This window comes from Hyperoodon ampullatus, assembly GCF_949752795.1.
Source record: "Hyperoodon ampullatus genome assembly, chromosome: 19".
Lineage (NCBI taxonomy): Eukaryota > Metazoa > Chordata > Mammalia > Artiodactyla > Ziphiidae > Hyperoodon > Hyperoodon ampullatus.
The window spans coordinates 57201324-57216523 of record NC_136932.1 but is presented as its reverse complement, the minus strand read 5'-3'; the positions used below and the strand labels follow the sequence as shown (position 1 = coordinate 57216523).

Genomic DNA, 15200 nt, shown 5'->3' with positions numbered 1-15200 from the left:
TATTATTTGTGTGAAAAGAATTATAAACCTACTACAGTACAGTACTATATAGCCGATTGTGTTAGTTGGGTATCTAGGCTAACCTTGTTGGACTTACAAACAAATTGGACTTATGAACGCACTCTTGGAATGGAACTTGTTCGTATGTAGGGGACTTACTTGTATATAAAATAGATAAACAACAAGGACCTACTGTATAGCACAGGGAACTATATTCGATACCTTGTAATAACCTGTAACAGAAAAGAATCTGAAAAAAATATACATATTTTTATATATAACTGAATCACTTTGCTGTGCACCTGAAACTAACACAACATTGTAAATCAACTATACTTCAATTTAAAAAAATTAAAATTAAAAAAAAAGAAATGCTACCATTAAAAAAATAATTGACCCTCGGGACTCCCCTAGTGGCACAGTGGTTAAGGATCCACCTGCCAGTGCAGGGGACATGGGTTCAATCCCTGGTCCGGGAAGATCCCACATGCCGTGGAGAAACTAAACCTCTGCACCGCAACTATTGAGCCTGTGCTCTAGAGCCCACAAGCCACAACTACTGAGCCCACGAGCCACAATTACTGAGCCGGCGTGCCACAACTACTGAAACCCAGGTGCCTAGAGCCCATGCTCCGCAACCAGAGAATCCACTGAAATGAGAAGCCCATGCACCGAAATGAAAGGTAGCCCCCACTTGCCCCAACTAGAGAAAGCCCATGCATGGCAACAAAGACCCAATGCAGCCCAAAATAAATGAATTTATTTTTAAAAATTGACCCTCAAATAAAGAAGAAGAATCCAGGTTAAAAAAAAAAAGTGAATGATGATGATTCCACTTGTATGAAATTCCATAAAATGAAACCTAATCTATAGTATCAAAAAGCAGACCAGTAGTTGCCTGGAAACAGCAGACTTAAAATAAATAGATGTTCAAAAAATATTTATTGAACATCTGTTTATTTCAGGCACTCTGTTAAACAATTGGTATGTATTATCTCATTTAAAATTTTAATATCCCTTTAGACATGACTATTAAAATTGAGATGGGACCACTGTTAAGATGAGGAAATTGAAGCTAATACTTTGCTAAATATCATACAGCTAATTATATCTAATAAAATTATTTGAATAATTTTCTAATAAGTAGAAAAAACAAAACCTAAAAGTAGATAAGCCTTGTATCAAAGTCCTTACTTTTGATACTGTGCTTAAAACCACTTCCTTCTGGCCTCTATCATTTTCTGGTGAAAAACCAGCTGTAAATCATTTTCAGAATTCCTTGTACATAATGAGTTATTTCTTGCTTGTTGTTTTCAAGATTTTCTCTTTGTCTTTAGCTTTTGACAGTTTAATTATGATGTATCTAGGTGTGAATCTCTTTGACTTTATCCAACTAGGTGTTCACTGAGATTCTAGGATGTGTAGGTTAATGTTTTTCATCAATTTGGGGACGTTATTGGCCATTATTTTTTCAATATGCTTTCTCCTCCTCCTTCTCCTTCTGGGATGCCTATTATATATATGTTGGTACATTTGATGGTGTCACACAGATCTCTAAGACTCTGGTTCTCTTCATTTTTTTTTCCATTTTGCTCCTAAAACTGATTTCAATTGACCTATCTTCAAGTTTGCTGATTCTTTATTCTGCCTCCTCAAATCTGATGTTTTGCTCCTCCAGTCAATTTTTCATTTCAGTTATTGTACTTTTCAACTCCAGAATTTCTACTTGATGCTGGCTTTTTTTTTTTTAATAAATTCTACCTTGTGTTGATATTCTCTATTTGGTGAGACATCATTCTCATAATTTCCTTTATTTCTTTAGACATGAATTCCTTTAGTTCTTTGAACATATTTAAGATATCCAATTTAAAGTCTTTGTCTAAGTGGAATATTACTCAGCCATAAAAAGGAACAAAACTGGGTCATTTGTAGAGATATGGATGGACATAGAGACTGTCATACACAGTGAAGTAAGTCAGAAAGAGAAAAACAAATACCATATATTAACGCATATATGAGGAATCTAGAAAAATGGCACAGATGAACTGGTTTGCAAGGCAGAAATAGAGACACAGATGTAGAGAACAAACGTATGGACACCAAGGGGGTAAAGGGGGGAAATGGGATGAATTGGGAGATTGGGATTGACGTATATACACTAATATGTATAAAATAACTAGTGAGAACCTGCTGTACAGCACAGGGAACTCTACTTCACTTAGCTGCACAGGGGAAAGTAACTGAACATTGTAAAACAACTGTACCATAAATAAATAGATAGATAGATAGATGCATAGATAGATAGATAGATACTAAAAAAAATGAAGTCTTTGTCTAATAAGCCCAACATTTGGACTTCTTCAAGGGCAATGTTAATATACTGCATTATTTCCTGTGAATGGAAAATACTTTTTTTTTGTTTCTTTGCATGTCTCATATTTTTTTCTGTTGAAAGCTAGGCATCTTAAATAATGTAATGTGGCAACTCTAGAAATCAGATTGTCCTCTAACTGAATTTGTAAAGTACAGAACTATATCTGTAAAGTCTGTATTCTTGTCATATGTGGCCACTGAAGTCTTTGCTTGGTTAGCTTAGTGATCTGCTAATGACTGAACACAAATTTCCTTAAGGCCTAGAACTGATCTTGGCAAAGGGGTTCTATGTATATGTTGGGGCACACCTTCAATAATCATCAGGCAGTTGACAGCTCTGCCTTAGCCTGCACATCCTGCTTGCACAGAGCCTCAAAGTCAGACAGAGATGAGAGCTTAGGACCTTCTCAGGTACTCTATGAGAATGCTCTCAGCTCTGGGCATGCCTGTGATCTGCTAGATCCCCAGGAATGTGTCAGAACTTTTCAAAGTCCTCTATGGACATCTAATTTCTCAACTTTTCCTTTTAGGCTTTTTGGTTATCTACTGTTTGCTACCATTCTTATCCACCACCTCAGGCAGCTGTGATATTAAGCCATTGCTGATGTTTGTGTTCAACAGATGCCCCAGAGGAAAAGGTTATTTGCACAGAGTCAAATAAATTAAAAAAAAAAAAAAGCCTTGTGAGTGAGTTCTTCCAGGGAACCACCAGAAGTGTCAAATAATGATGATTCTCTCAAAATGGGATTTTAAAGATGCTCCATTACTATTCTGCACCATCCAGTGGCTGCCAGGCTACTGGTTTTTACTATGAATGTAGGCTGTTTAGTCTTCAAGGCTACCACAGAGCTGAGGGATATGGGAATGAAGCAAGTTAAAAATGCCACAAAGCTTACTATTCTTACCAAATTCAGTTACTTTTCTTGAATAAACACTTCCTGGATTGCTTCAAACCTTTGGTTAATTTCCAGGGCTCTGAAAAATTAATTCTGACAATTTTTGCTGATGTTCTCATTGCTTTTATGTAGAAGAGGATTTTCAGAGGTCCTTATTTTGCCATTCCCACTGTCATACTTTTCTTTTGTTTTTAATATTTCTGTGAAATGTTTAATTAGGTGTACCACTTGTAAATGGCAATTTAAAAATCTCAGTTGGAGAGTTTTACCTTTTATTAGGAAAAGTACACCATCTGAATGTATTCTGCTCACATATTCAGTCTTAACCCTACTCTTTCATTTTACATTTCTATTTATTATGTTTCTTAATTTTGTTTCTTTTTATTTTTCAAGTATTTTTAGACATTTTTATTCCTCTCTTCCCCCTAACAGTCTGAGGCTCTACTTGGTACTTCTGTTTTACGATAACTTACTGTAAACATACACACTAAAATATCTAAACAAATTTTTATTTTATCAAAATAAAAATGAAGTATAATAAATACATAAAATCAGATTCAAAACAATGTTTACAACAAGCAAAACTATTTAAATCATTACAGTGTACTTTGGTGTTTCTGGTTTGGGAAGAAGACTTGAAGTAACCTTAATAATTGCTGCTATTTACTGAGTGGCTACTATGCACCAAACAGGATGCATACCTTTTGTTAATTCATTTAATGTTCACAACTCTGTAATAAACATTTTTATATATTACACAGACTCAGGGAATTTTATTAAAGTGCCCAAAGTTACACAGATTACAGATAACAATATCATGGTTCAAGCTTGGGTCTGCCAAGTTCCAGAGCCAAAGTTCCTCTGCTTCTCAAATGCTTTTCCCTTTCCATGGTAAAGATTTAAGAGCACATTTAGCTGGGAGGGGTGTGCATGTTTATGAGAACAGATAATAGAAAGTTGTCTTTCTCAGTATCTCTCATCAGACAAAATTTTAAATATAGAGAAGGAGAAGAAAATAGAATGATAGATGAAATCTAGAAAAACAGAAACATGCTAAAGGATGGCCTGGAAGAAAGGGACAGCTGGGGTAGTATGAGAAGGAAGTCAAAGGGACAGAGAAAGTCAACCTATTTTGAGTGAAGGGAACAGATGGGAGATGAGCAAAGACAAAAGAGACCGTGTGGGTAGGTGTCATCAGTTAGAGGGCAAGTCACTGGAATTTGATCAATCGACAAGAATTTATTTACTGGACTCCAGGGCACTGTGGGAGATACTAAAGAATGTAGAGTTATTTGGGGAACGATAATGATGTAGACAAGACAGATGGCTTAATGCTGAAGGAAAAGGCCAGAGACAGGAGGCAGAAGTAAATAAGTAAAGGCAATCCCCATGTAAGCTAGCTTGCATATCAATCTGGAATTTCTGTGGGAATGGTTAAGATATAGAGGAAGTGCTATGGCTGCTACTGAATTATAGGTAAAAGATTTGTAGGCAGAAAGAGGAAGATGCCAAATCACCTACTGCTTTTGTGTACATTAAAAGATTATTAAAAATTAATGAGAATATACCCACATGTACATACACACTACAGACAGTGCTTTACATCCTCCTTCCAAATGTAAATGTGGCCGTTTAGCTAAGAATGGGTAGGGCCTGATGAACATGACTAATATTGAATAGGTCTGACCTCCTCAGAAGGCACCAGGAAGTCTGTGTTGGAGAAAATTACAAGCAAGACTTAAAAGGTGCCTAAAGACATTCAACAATGTAATGAAGATGGATCTCCATTTGTTAAAGTGCAAGTAAGTCAAGGTTAGTTGGTGCTAGTGGACATGGAACCCAGTTCAGAAGCATGAGAGGAAATGAGCTTTCTGGGTAGTCCCTTACTATATTATATGTAATAGACTCTCAAATGTGCACTCATTTACTCTGAAGTATCTGCTGAGTATCTTCTATAATAAATATGATAGCTGCCAGAAGTCTGCCTACATTCTAAGCTATTTACATTCATTATCTCATCAAATCCTCACAACCATAATATGTAGTTGTTGTTATTTTCTCTATTTTAAAAATTAGAAAAATGAGATGCAGACATGTTAAGTAACTTGCCCAAGATCCCATATTCAGTAGGTGGAAGAGGAGATTCATATCTTAATCTCTGTTATATTTCTTTTACCCTGAGACAGGCACATTTTAGGTACTGGGGATATAAAAAGTAATATTTAGCAGTCCTTGTTCTTGTGAAGCATATAGACTAGCTGGGAGACAGAGAGCCAAACAAACAGTTGTAACGTGATAAAGTATTTACTGTAAAAAGCATATACTGAGTGAATGAGTAAAGAAATACCCAAATTTGCCCGGGGGTGTCAGAAAGTACTTGAGCATAGACTTTAAGGATCAACAATTGTTTCCTAGGGGATGAAGGCACAGATGGCATTTTAATACATACAGAGCAGTGTATACAAAGACCCAGAGGTAGCAAAGAGTTTGAACCACTTAGGAAACTCTAAGGAGATCAGAAAGACTGAAACCTACAATGTAGAAGTACAGTATCAGATGAAGCTGGAGAGGCAAGCACTTGTATGTAAAGCTAAAGAATATGGTTATATCCTGTAGGAGTTGGAGAATCACTAAGTCAGCCCTGTGAAGAGTTTGGCCAATAAAAGAGATTCTACATGATATTATATCAGAGTCCATAAAGCTATAAAAATTCAAGGACTGAAGATGTCCTAAGGGACACGGCTAAATGGCAATGGCAGCATTATAAATGGAAGACTCCACTGGAAGTTGGAGGGCAGGTGGTGGGAAGGCAGCCGCATGCTCCAGAGACCTGGGCCCAATGCACCAGAGGCTGCACCAGGGGTGGAGACACCTTGCATAAAACTGCCTTAGCCAGTTATTTCATTCATACATTTGTTCATCCAATACACACACTGCTAGGCAGCAATAGCCTTGGTAGCATCAATATTTCAATAGCAATACCCAACATAATGGTGGACAGCTTTTGAAATCCATAGCTAACCTCCTGGAAATTGACTTCAGGTATGACGTTGGTGAGGACCTGTTTAGAGATTTGTGGAACAGCAGTCAAATACTACTTGGAGAAGGCCAGTAGTAAGTGTCCTGGAGGACACTATCTGAAGTACCTGGGGTGAGCAAGGATGAGCCTATCGGTACAAATTCCCCAAAGCTCTGGGCACTGCGATAGTCCAACAAATCTCAGACAATAAGCACAGTTTAACACCTTTGAGAGAAGGGGTATCTTCAGGAAACTACCACACTCTTTTATACACCCAACAGAAGACAGCATCTAGAGTATACGTAGCAGAATTCCAATTATATATAGCCAAGAATAATTGAACAGACTCCCTGGGTTATAGAATTGAGATACTTCCTCCCAGTGGGACAGAGATCAAAAGATTTTTCGTAGAGGCTCAAGTCATATATGTTTGTATGTAAATGCCTATGTTTATGTAGTAAATGGATGCTGTCATTTAATTCTCGCCACCGATTAGCTATATGGCCACAAACAAGCTGCTTTCCTTCCCTGGGTTTCAGCTTTCTCGTCTCTAACATGAAAAAGCTGGATCTGATGATCTCTAAGGTCCTTTCTAGCTATAATATTTTATTAGGGTTCCAGATGGTTACTGGGGATGATAAAAACTTTTTTGTCAACTTATAATTATGTTGTGTAAATTATTACAACATTAGATTTTTCTCCTCTTAGGAATTGCCGTGTGAAAATGACCCAACAAATGCAGAATTTACATCTTTCTCAGTCAAAAAAACATAGCGCCCCATCATCTCCCAGTGCTGCCAAACGCCTGTACCGGAACCTCTCTGAGAAACTGAAAGGGAGCCACTCTTCGTTTGATGAAGCCTATTTTAGAACAAGAACTGACCGGCTGAGTCTCAGAAAGACCTCGGTGGTAATAAAACTCTTTATTCCCATCTTGATTTGATTAGTGCAGTTGTGTTTGGATTTAAGGAGATACTACGATGATCCACGTTTACTTCAGAACCTGATGTTTGCAAGTTTATAAATGTTGAAAGTAAGGTAAGGTAGGAACTGCACATATATATGTTAGCCGAAGTTTAAGTGACTGTGAGATTTTCCCTTTCTTTTTCTTAACTTCTTTTCCTTTATTTTCCCTTAGTTTTTCTTTCTCTAATAGACCAAAGAACCCACAAAATAGCAGCTTGACAAATATGGAGTTTGAGATTAAATAGGCTTTCTGAGAGATCCAGTGTTCATTCAAATCCAGTGTTCATTCAAATATTGAATGAACAATGAACAATATTTTATTTACTTATTTGTAATGTATACCCCATATGCTTTCCAAAGGCATTCAAGACAGAATCCAGGCAAAAAAAAAAAAAAAAAAAAATGCAAATGTATTATACAATGGTAAATAAATCAATAGCGATGGTGATTGGGGGGGACAGCAAGGGAGCAAGAAAAGGAAAAAGAAAGAAAGAAGGAAGGAGAGGAGGGTGGGAGGGAGGGAGGAAGGAAAAAAACCAGAAAAAGAAAATAGTGGGGATGGAAAGAGAAATAGATATACCAAAAACCTAGGCAAATACAGTACCTAAAATTTGTCATTACATTTACCTCTGAGTTCCTAGTCAAAGCAGAAGGGGAAGGACAATTGGTAAGAGCATTCTATTAGCTAATAACTGAAAGTATACCAAATGAATATCTTCCTGTTGCTAAGTCCTCTGGCCTCTATAAGATGTCATAGTGAATTATGTAATGGAGAATAAAGAGTAGTACTGGGGATGTTATAAACATTCTCACATAGCAGCTTCTTATACTGCCCCTCAGTAAAAGCTGAGGGCATAATATTAACATGCTCAGCAAGGGTATTTCTGCAGGGGGTAATGGCACCATTTGTTTGAGCTTAAAACAGAAATGAGCCCTAGCCTTTCCAGATAGAAGCATACTAGAGTTTGCCAACAAAAGCATGGCGAAGGAAATGACTTAAGAGTGAGAGCAAGTAGGGCACATGAGAAATTAGACATACTAAGAATCACAAACAAATATACAACTGTGTTGTTTGGACAGGGCAGCATTTTAACTTTGCACTCATTTGTTTTCTAATTTGTTTTCTCATTTCAAACTTATCTTCTGGGAGGGCTTGGTTGTGGCTGAGTTACGGCCTAAGCATCAGAGGCTGTTCAGCTTAGCAGATTGTCCACAAAACACTTTTCAGTTCAGCAGACTGCCATGTAGCAAAGAGAGCTGCATATCAAACAGTTCTATCCCCTGGGTCCCCATTGTCAAAACAAGCATTTGCATAATAGCTTTGTGTTTTCCTCGAATTTCATTCATGTGTTACGCACTCAGCTAAGTCGACCTGTAGCCTTTGATACGGAGAATCGATTTTTGATGAGACTGATAATAAAACCTGCCAACCTAAATATGTGGTTACTGAAGACCTTCCACATTTTAATCAGGCAACCCCTATGCTAGCTCAGGACCATTGGTATTTCAACGTGTTTGAACACCTGGCAACTCTTGGAGAAGATACCAGCTAAATGTATGAATAGTATATGTGTTGCTCTTATCCCATGAGCTACAGAAATATGTATTTGAGAGAATTCTAAAGCTTTTCTCCTTTGCTTACTATTAATCCCCTGAAAGAACTTTTCAAAGGAAAGATATTGTCTTTAGCTATCCTCTTCTATAGGCGATTTGTATCCTATGAATATTCAACTTTTGGCCCTCTCAGGCCCCAAAGAAATTGCCACCCATCCACTGAAACCCTCCCTGGACACCAACTCTTGAGCCCCTCACCTGAGGTCTCAGAAATGCCAGGTATTCAGTGGCTGGGGCTCAGGGTTGAGAAAGTGTAGAGGTTAGTATAAAGGAGTCTAGGAGTTAGGAGTCAGCCTGCAGGAAGTGTGGACCTACTAGAGATTTGTAAATAAGGAAGGGACATGTAGCAGTGTAAATTTTAGAAAGACTACTCTTGTATCAATATGGAGTAGGGACGAAGGAGACTAAGACTAGCAACAGGTAGGTCACTGCCATGATCTGGTAACAGTCTGAGAAACAGTCAAAACACGGGGATGGAAAGGGAGGGGATGAGTTTGAGAAACAGAGAAAGTGTATTCCAAGCTAGTCATAATTTAAATTACCTGTGCTATGTTATCTATGCCAGTGTTTTCCAAACTATGTTCCGTAGAACCTTACTCCAGGACAGTTAAAACAAATATAATGAAAAATATGTTCTGTGAAAAAATATTTGAAACAGGTCATATTTCTCACCTATTAGAGAGTCATAATTGCATGTCAAAATTACTAAAGGGCTTGAGAGGTCTTACAATAAAATAATGCAGTAACTTGGTTTAATCTAATGTTTACCAAATTCATTTGACCACATGCTACTTTCTTCATAGAACACCTTATAATGGCCTACTGAACAGTATTCCACAGAAGACTGGTTTGAGAAAAACTGAAGTTTGCTCTTATCTGTAGACTGTATACTATATTGTCTCCATGCATCTAAATGTACAGATCTTTTCAATGTTCATTAAAAAAGATGGAGGGAGGGTCCAATAGTGTTTACTTTGGAGACCTTGGAATAAATAGCAGTTATACCACTTATAAGTGGGAATGCAGTCACTGAAGCAGTCCCTAAAATTCAAAACAGCCAGGCCATGAAGACAAGCTGGTCTATGAAAATGTGCTAACCTGCTTCATTCTTTTCCAGAACTTCCAGGGCAATGAAGCCATGTTTGAAGCAGTTGAACAGCAAGACATAGATGCTGTGCAGATCCTCCTGTATCAGTACAGCTCGGAAGAACTAGATCTCAACACACCTAACAGTGAGGGATTGACACCTCTGGATATTGCCATCATGACCAACAATGTGCCCATTGCTAGGATTCTTCTGAGAACAGGAGCCCAAGAAAGTCCACACTGTAAGTAAACTCAAGAATAAAACATGTACTATTAAGGCCAGACCACAGCTTTATGCCACTGAAATAGCCATTGCTGGCCCTTAGAATGAATGGCTGACTAAGCATAGGCTCTGAAATCCTTTACATGTTTTCATGAACTTTCATGCAAACACTGTTTATCAGTCTAAGCATCAAGTTATGTTTTTAATAGAATACACAGAATGTTATTGAAAAGGAACCTCAAAGGAACTTCCTCTTAAGAATTGAATGCAAGTTTTAAGACATGTGAAATACCCCAAGTGAGGCTACAGCACAGGACATGTACATAGAAAAAAGAATGAGATAGAAAAGAGAATGAGTATGTGTGTGTTAATGTCTTTCTGTCCACAGTCCATATGGTGGTTCCATTCATTCATTCACTCATTCAACAAACAATGAGGAAAGGGCATGTTCTAAGTACTAGGAATGCAGTGGTGAGCAAGATAAAAAATCTCTATGCTCAAAGAGCTTACATACTAGGGGAGGAGATTTCCAACAATCAAGTAAATAGATAAACTAATATATAAATTCAAATAGTGATAAATACTATGAAGAAAATAAAGTGAATGAATGGGTGGGGATTAACGGAGTGGGGACTATTTTAATAGGGTTGGGCAAGAAAAGCCTCTCTAATGCAGTGACATTTGAGCCTAGTCCTAGGCAATATCAAGGAATGAGCTATGAGAAGATATGGGGTCAAATTTTAGGCAGAGTGAATGGCAAACAGAAAGGTCCTGAGGCAGGTAGGAATGAGATTGCCATATCTGCAGAACAAGAAGGCCAGTGTGGCTAAAGCAAAATGAACACAGGGGAGAGTGATGGCTGAGGGAGAAGTCACAGGGACCAGATCGTACAGGAGCAGATCAGCCGAGGTGAGAAGTTTCACTTTGATTTTAAGGTGATGGGGAGACAGTGAAACAGTTTAAGCAGATGAAAGACATGTTCTGGGGAATTCCCTGGCAGTCCAGTGGTTAGGACCCGGTGCTGTCACTGCTGGGGCCCAGGTTCAATCCTTGGTCAGGGAACTAAGATCCTGCAAGATGCATGGCGTGGGAAAGAAAGAAGGAGGGAGGGAGGGAGGAAGACATAGTCTGCTTTACATTTTAAAAGATCACTACAGCCGTCTGTGGAGAATACACAGTGGTTAGGGCAACTGTGAAATTGTGAAAAACAATTAGGAGGCTATTCTAATGGTCCAGGAGACAGATGCCAGTTGCTTGGACTAGCACCGTAGTGACATTGATGGTGAGCAGGGGTGGAATTCGGAATGTATTTTTTAACAGCTTTATTGAGATACAATTCACATGCCATACAATTCACTCACTTATCGTGTACAATTCAATGGTTTTTAGTATATGCACAGACTTGTGCAACCATCACCACAGTCAATTTTAGACCATTTTCATCACCCCAAAAGAAACCCCATACCCTTCGGCTATCTCACCCCAACCTCCCCACTCCTCCCAGCCTTGGGCAACCACTAATCTTTCTGTTTCTATAGATTTGCCTCTTCTGGACATTTCATATCAACGGAATCACATCGTATGTGGTCTTTTGTGAATGGCTTCTTTCTGGATGTATTTTGAAGAAGAGCTGATAGTACTTACCACAGGGAGCTGCTCTCTGGTCACAGACCCTGCCCAGGAGTGGATGGGATAAAATCATATAGCCCTTGCCCTGTGCCAGGCACTATTCTGAGCACTTTACATGTATTGACTCCTTTAATCCTCACACAACATTCTGAGGGAGGCACTCATATTCCCTTAGGTGCAAACTCTCTGACCCAATGACCACAATGGCTCTGAGCCACAGTTTTTATGTTTCCTAAAAGAAAAAAGTAAACTCATCAAATTGTTAGTTTCACTAATACTGATTCACTCACTTCCAAGTGGTGAGACCCAGAAGGCTGAAAGAGAAGCAAGCAAATATATAATTAGAGGTCACATCTCTGCTCCTAAATTTCATAAACCCCTGCCACCCAAAAACTAGGTACAGAGGCAGAACCTTGTATCATAAAACTCTTTATTTTAAAAATGCTAAACCCACCACATCCATGTCAAAAAGAATGAGGACGTGGGTTCAGGAGCATTGGGGCTCTTCCATAAGAGCTCCATCATCAAAGTGCTGCTTCTTTTTAGTGGAATTGGAGGATTTGGAGGGATGGGCAAATAAGGATGGAAGAAATCAAAAAGGTTTATTTGCTGCCTTCCAATTTATGTTGCAATAATGTCTGTCCTAAAGATGCAGTGAGAGAGCGGTGGAGAGAGAATCAAGGGGTCTGAACATAGAGAATGCAGACTGAGCCCCATTCTATAGGAACAAGGAGACCATTCATCCAGATGTTGCCTGCACTGAGCTGGATGAAACATTAGTCTTACTTACCTGAGACGCTGCAAAGAATTTCTGCATTTTCCATGAAACCAGTAATACTCCCAATCTCCCCAATCCCCCTTGTGCGTAATTAAATCTCCATAAAATAACCCAAGTACTAAATACTTAGTTAAACCGAAAGCAAATTCATTCAAAAGATCCCTGGTTTTTCTCATTCCCTGTGGAATGATAACCCATTATCATCACAAACTTGTAAAGGACAGTGAGAGAAACCCAGGTTTTAGCTTCTAGGAAATATGACACCTAAGTCACCTTGGCCACCCAAAAAGTTAAAGAGATACGATCATGTATAGACTCCCACATGTGTAAAAACAGCAAAGGACTGTTAACTGAGAACCTATGAAATCTCCACATACATTATCTCCAGTTTTCACATTAGCCCTTCAGGATGATGTTATGAACTCCATCTTGAAGAAGAGGAATTCGTGATTCTGAGAGGTTAAGTGACTGACCAAAGGTCACACATCTAGCAAATGAATAGGGATGTCAAGGATTCAAGTCCAAGTGTGTGAGATACCATGCCTGGAATCCTGCTGTGCAAACTCACTGTCTTTCCAAATAACTAATAAAGAAGGCTGTGGCCACTGGGCCCCTGTACCTTTCCCTTTGTGCCTTTGCTAAAGTCCTATGGTGTATTTCTTTGTGCTGTTCTGTGAGCTGAGATGCCATTCCTGTTGAAAAAAGGCAGGATAGAAGAACACAGTCTGTTTTCAGGGATCTTTAATTCACTTTATGTATCAAGTACCAGAGAAATCAAATTGCTTCTGTGCATGAGTATGAGCCAGCCCATGAGAAAAACCAGAGTCTCCCAGCTAGAACCAGATAAGCAAGCACCCACTGCAAACTGATCCACAGAAGCTGCAGAGGCAGGTTAGAAGAATGAGGTCTTGAGTTCGTAGAGTATTTTACACATTTTGCAAAAATGCTTTTGCTTGCATCATCTCACTTGATCCTGACCACTGGCTTGTGAGGTGAGAGTTAGCTTCCTCGTTTTGATCAATGAGGAAACTGAAATATAGACAAATAACTCATCCAGTGCTCCAAAGCTCATAAGTGGTGGACCCATGATTTGAACCCAGATCCTCTGTATTAAGTGTTTTGGTATTTGTGGGGAAGCATTAGCACACTCACTGTCACACTGCAGATGTTCACTTCCTTCCTTCCCTGACTCTCCATCTCTCCTCTTCTAATGCCTGTTAAATATTCCAGGATTTCTAATAGGGTAAATTTCCTGTCTTCCCTTCCCCTGTGTGTTCCCTTCTGAAAACAGCCCAATACTCTTTTCACTATGCCAACCAAAGATCCTGACATAACTCAGAAGAAAGTCCTCTGCAATTCTCTCCCTTTTGTAACAGGGATCACAAAGACACAGATACGTTTAGGGATTTACCTCCTAAACCACTGGTCAGGCATGTCTTCTGGGCTTTAGCCCCTGAAATCATAGAGCTATATGAAGGTGTTCTGAATAAACATGGCTTGAAATTCAACCATGTACATTTCCTTATTCATAAGGAAAGTTCCAGAAGTGGCCACCCAAATTTGCACACTGCCCCAAGTTTAAAGATACACAGAACCTCAGCCTGCTCATTACATGAATCTACTATCTTTATTTGGCAACTTTTTTCTGTTCCTCCCACCTTTAGGTAAGCAGCACAAAGTAATATTCATTCCTTCTAGGAGAAAACATCAGCCATTGTGGAAGTAGAATCCCACATACGTGTGCCGAGCTCAGGAAACAGGCCCAGAATCTGAAAGGACTAGCGCTAGGAAAACTAATGTACAAAGGTACTACAGGATACCTGGGGGCTATACTTTTGATTTTTTCATCCATTCAGTATCCCACTTCCCATAACTCATACTCAGTTAAACAACGGCTGAGAAAGACTTGCTCCATAAAAACCCCTCCCTTATTCTAACTCATACCCTGCCTCCATCCTCGAATCACACTTCAACGGTCTCCAGGAAGAATATACCGAATCATCAGTGAGGTCCTTGTCTTTCTGAGGCTGCTATCTATTTGGCATCATTTCGGCTCTATAAACAGTAACCATAAAGAAACTAGTTCTTTTTGGATACCTACCATGTGCAAATCTGGTCACTCACATGGATGTTATCTCATCTTTTGACCCCAATACCTGGCACATATGTAGGTGCTGATAAATTTTCAGTTGAAATTTCAGTTGAATTTTAAGCCCTGCCTTATACTGCTGGGAACTGCAGGTATCGAATTTTAGCACACACATACACATACACTATGTGTACAGTGCATGTGCGCACATACATACGTGCACTTGCACACACAATTTATGAAGAAAACTTTGTCTTCAAGTAATTTACACTGTGGGGAACCTGTTGTTGTTGCCATTATTGTGTTTTCCAGGCACTGTTTTGAAATTTGGTTGCAGACATAGCCTGTTTTTATTTTTACACGGATTAATAATATGGCAGAACGCTCATTTTTAGTCTTTCTGCCCTTCCCTATAGCTGCAGTCTCCCTTCTCTCTAGACCCTCTCCTCTCTCTCTCTCTGCAATCCTTTGTGAACCCCTCTGTCTCACTTTCCCTTGGATACTGTGGAACTAGGAAATGTCTCCCA

The 15200-nt window shown here is 39.0% G+C and overlaps 1 protein-coding gene across 1 annotated transcript in view; it reads left to right on the top strand.

Annotated features, from left to right (window-relative positions):
* Window positions 1-15200, top strand: part of ANKFN1 (ankyrin repeat and fibronectin type III domain containing 1) — a gene marked incomplete at its 3' end in the record, with an annotated part of 414694 nt that overhangs the window by 269122 nt on the left and 130372 nt on the right. Inside the window, exons 4-5 of the mRNA XM_079725196.1 lie at window positions 6997-7198; window positions 9986-10196. Of these exons, the coding sequence (XP_079581322.1) occupies window positions 7013-7198; window positions 9986-10196 (397 nt within the window). The 5' untranslated portion in view covers window positions 6997-7012. The remainder of the gene's footprint in view (window positions 1-6996; window positions 7199-9985; window positions 10197-15200) is intronic.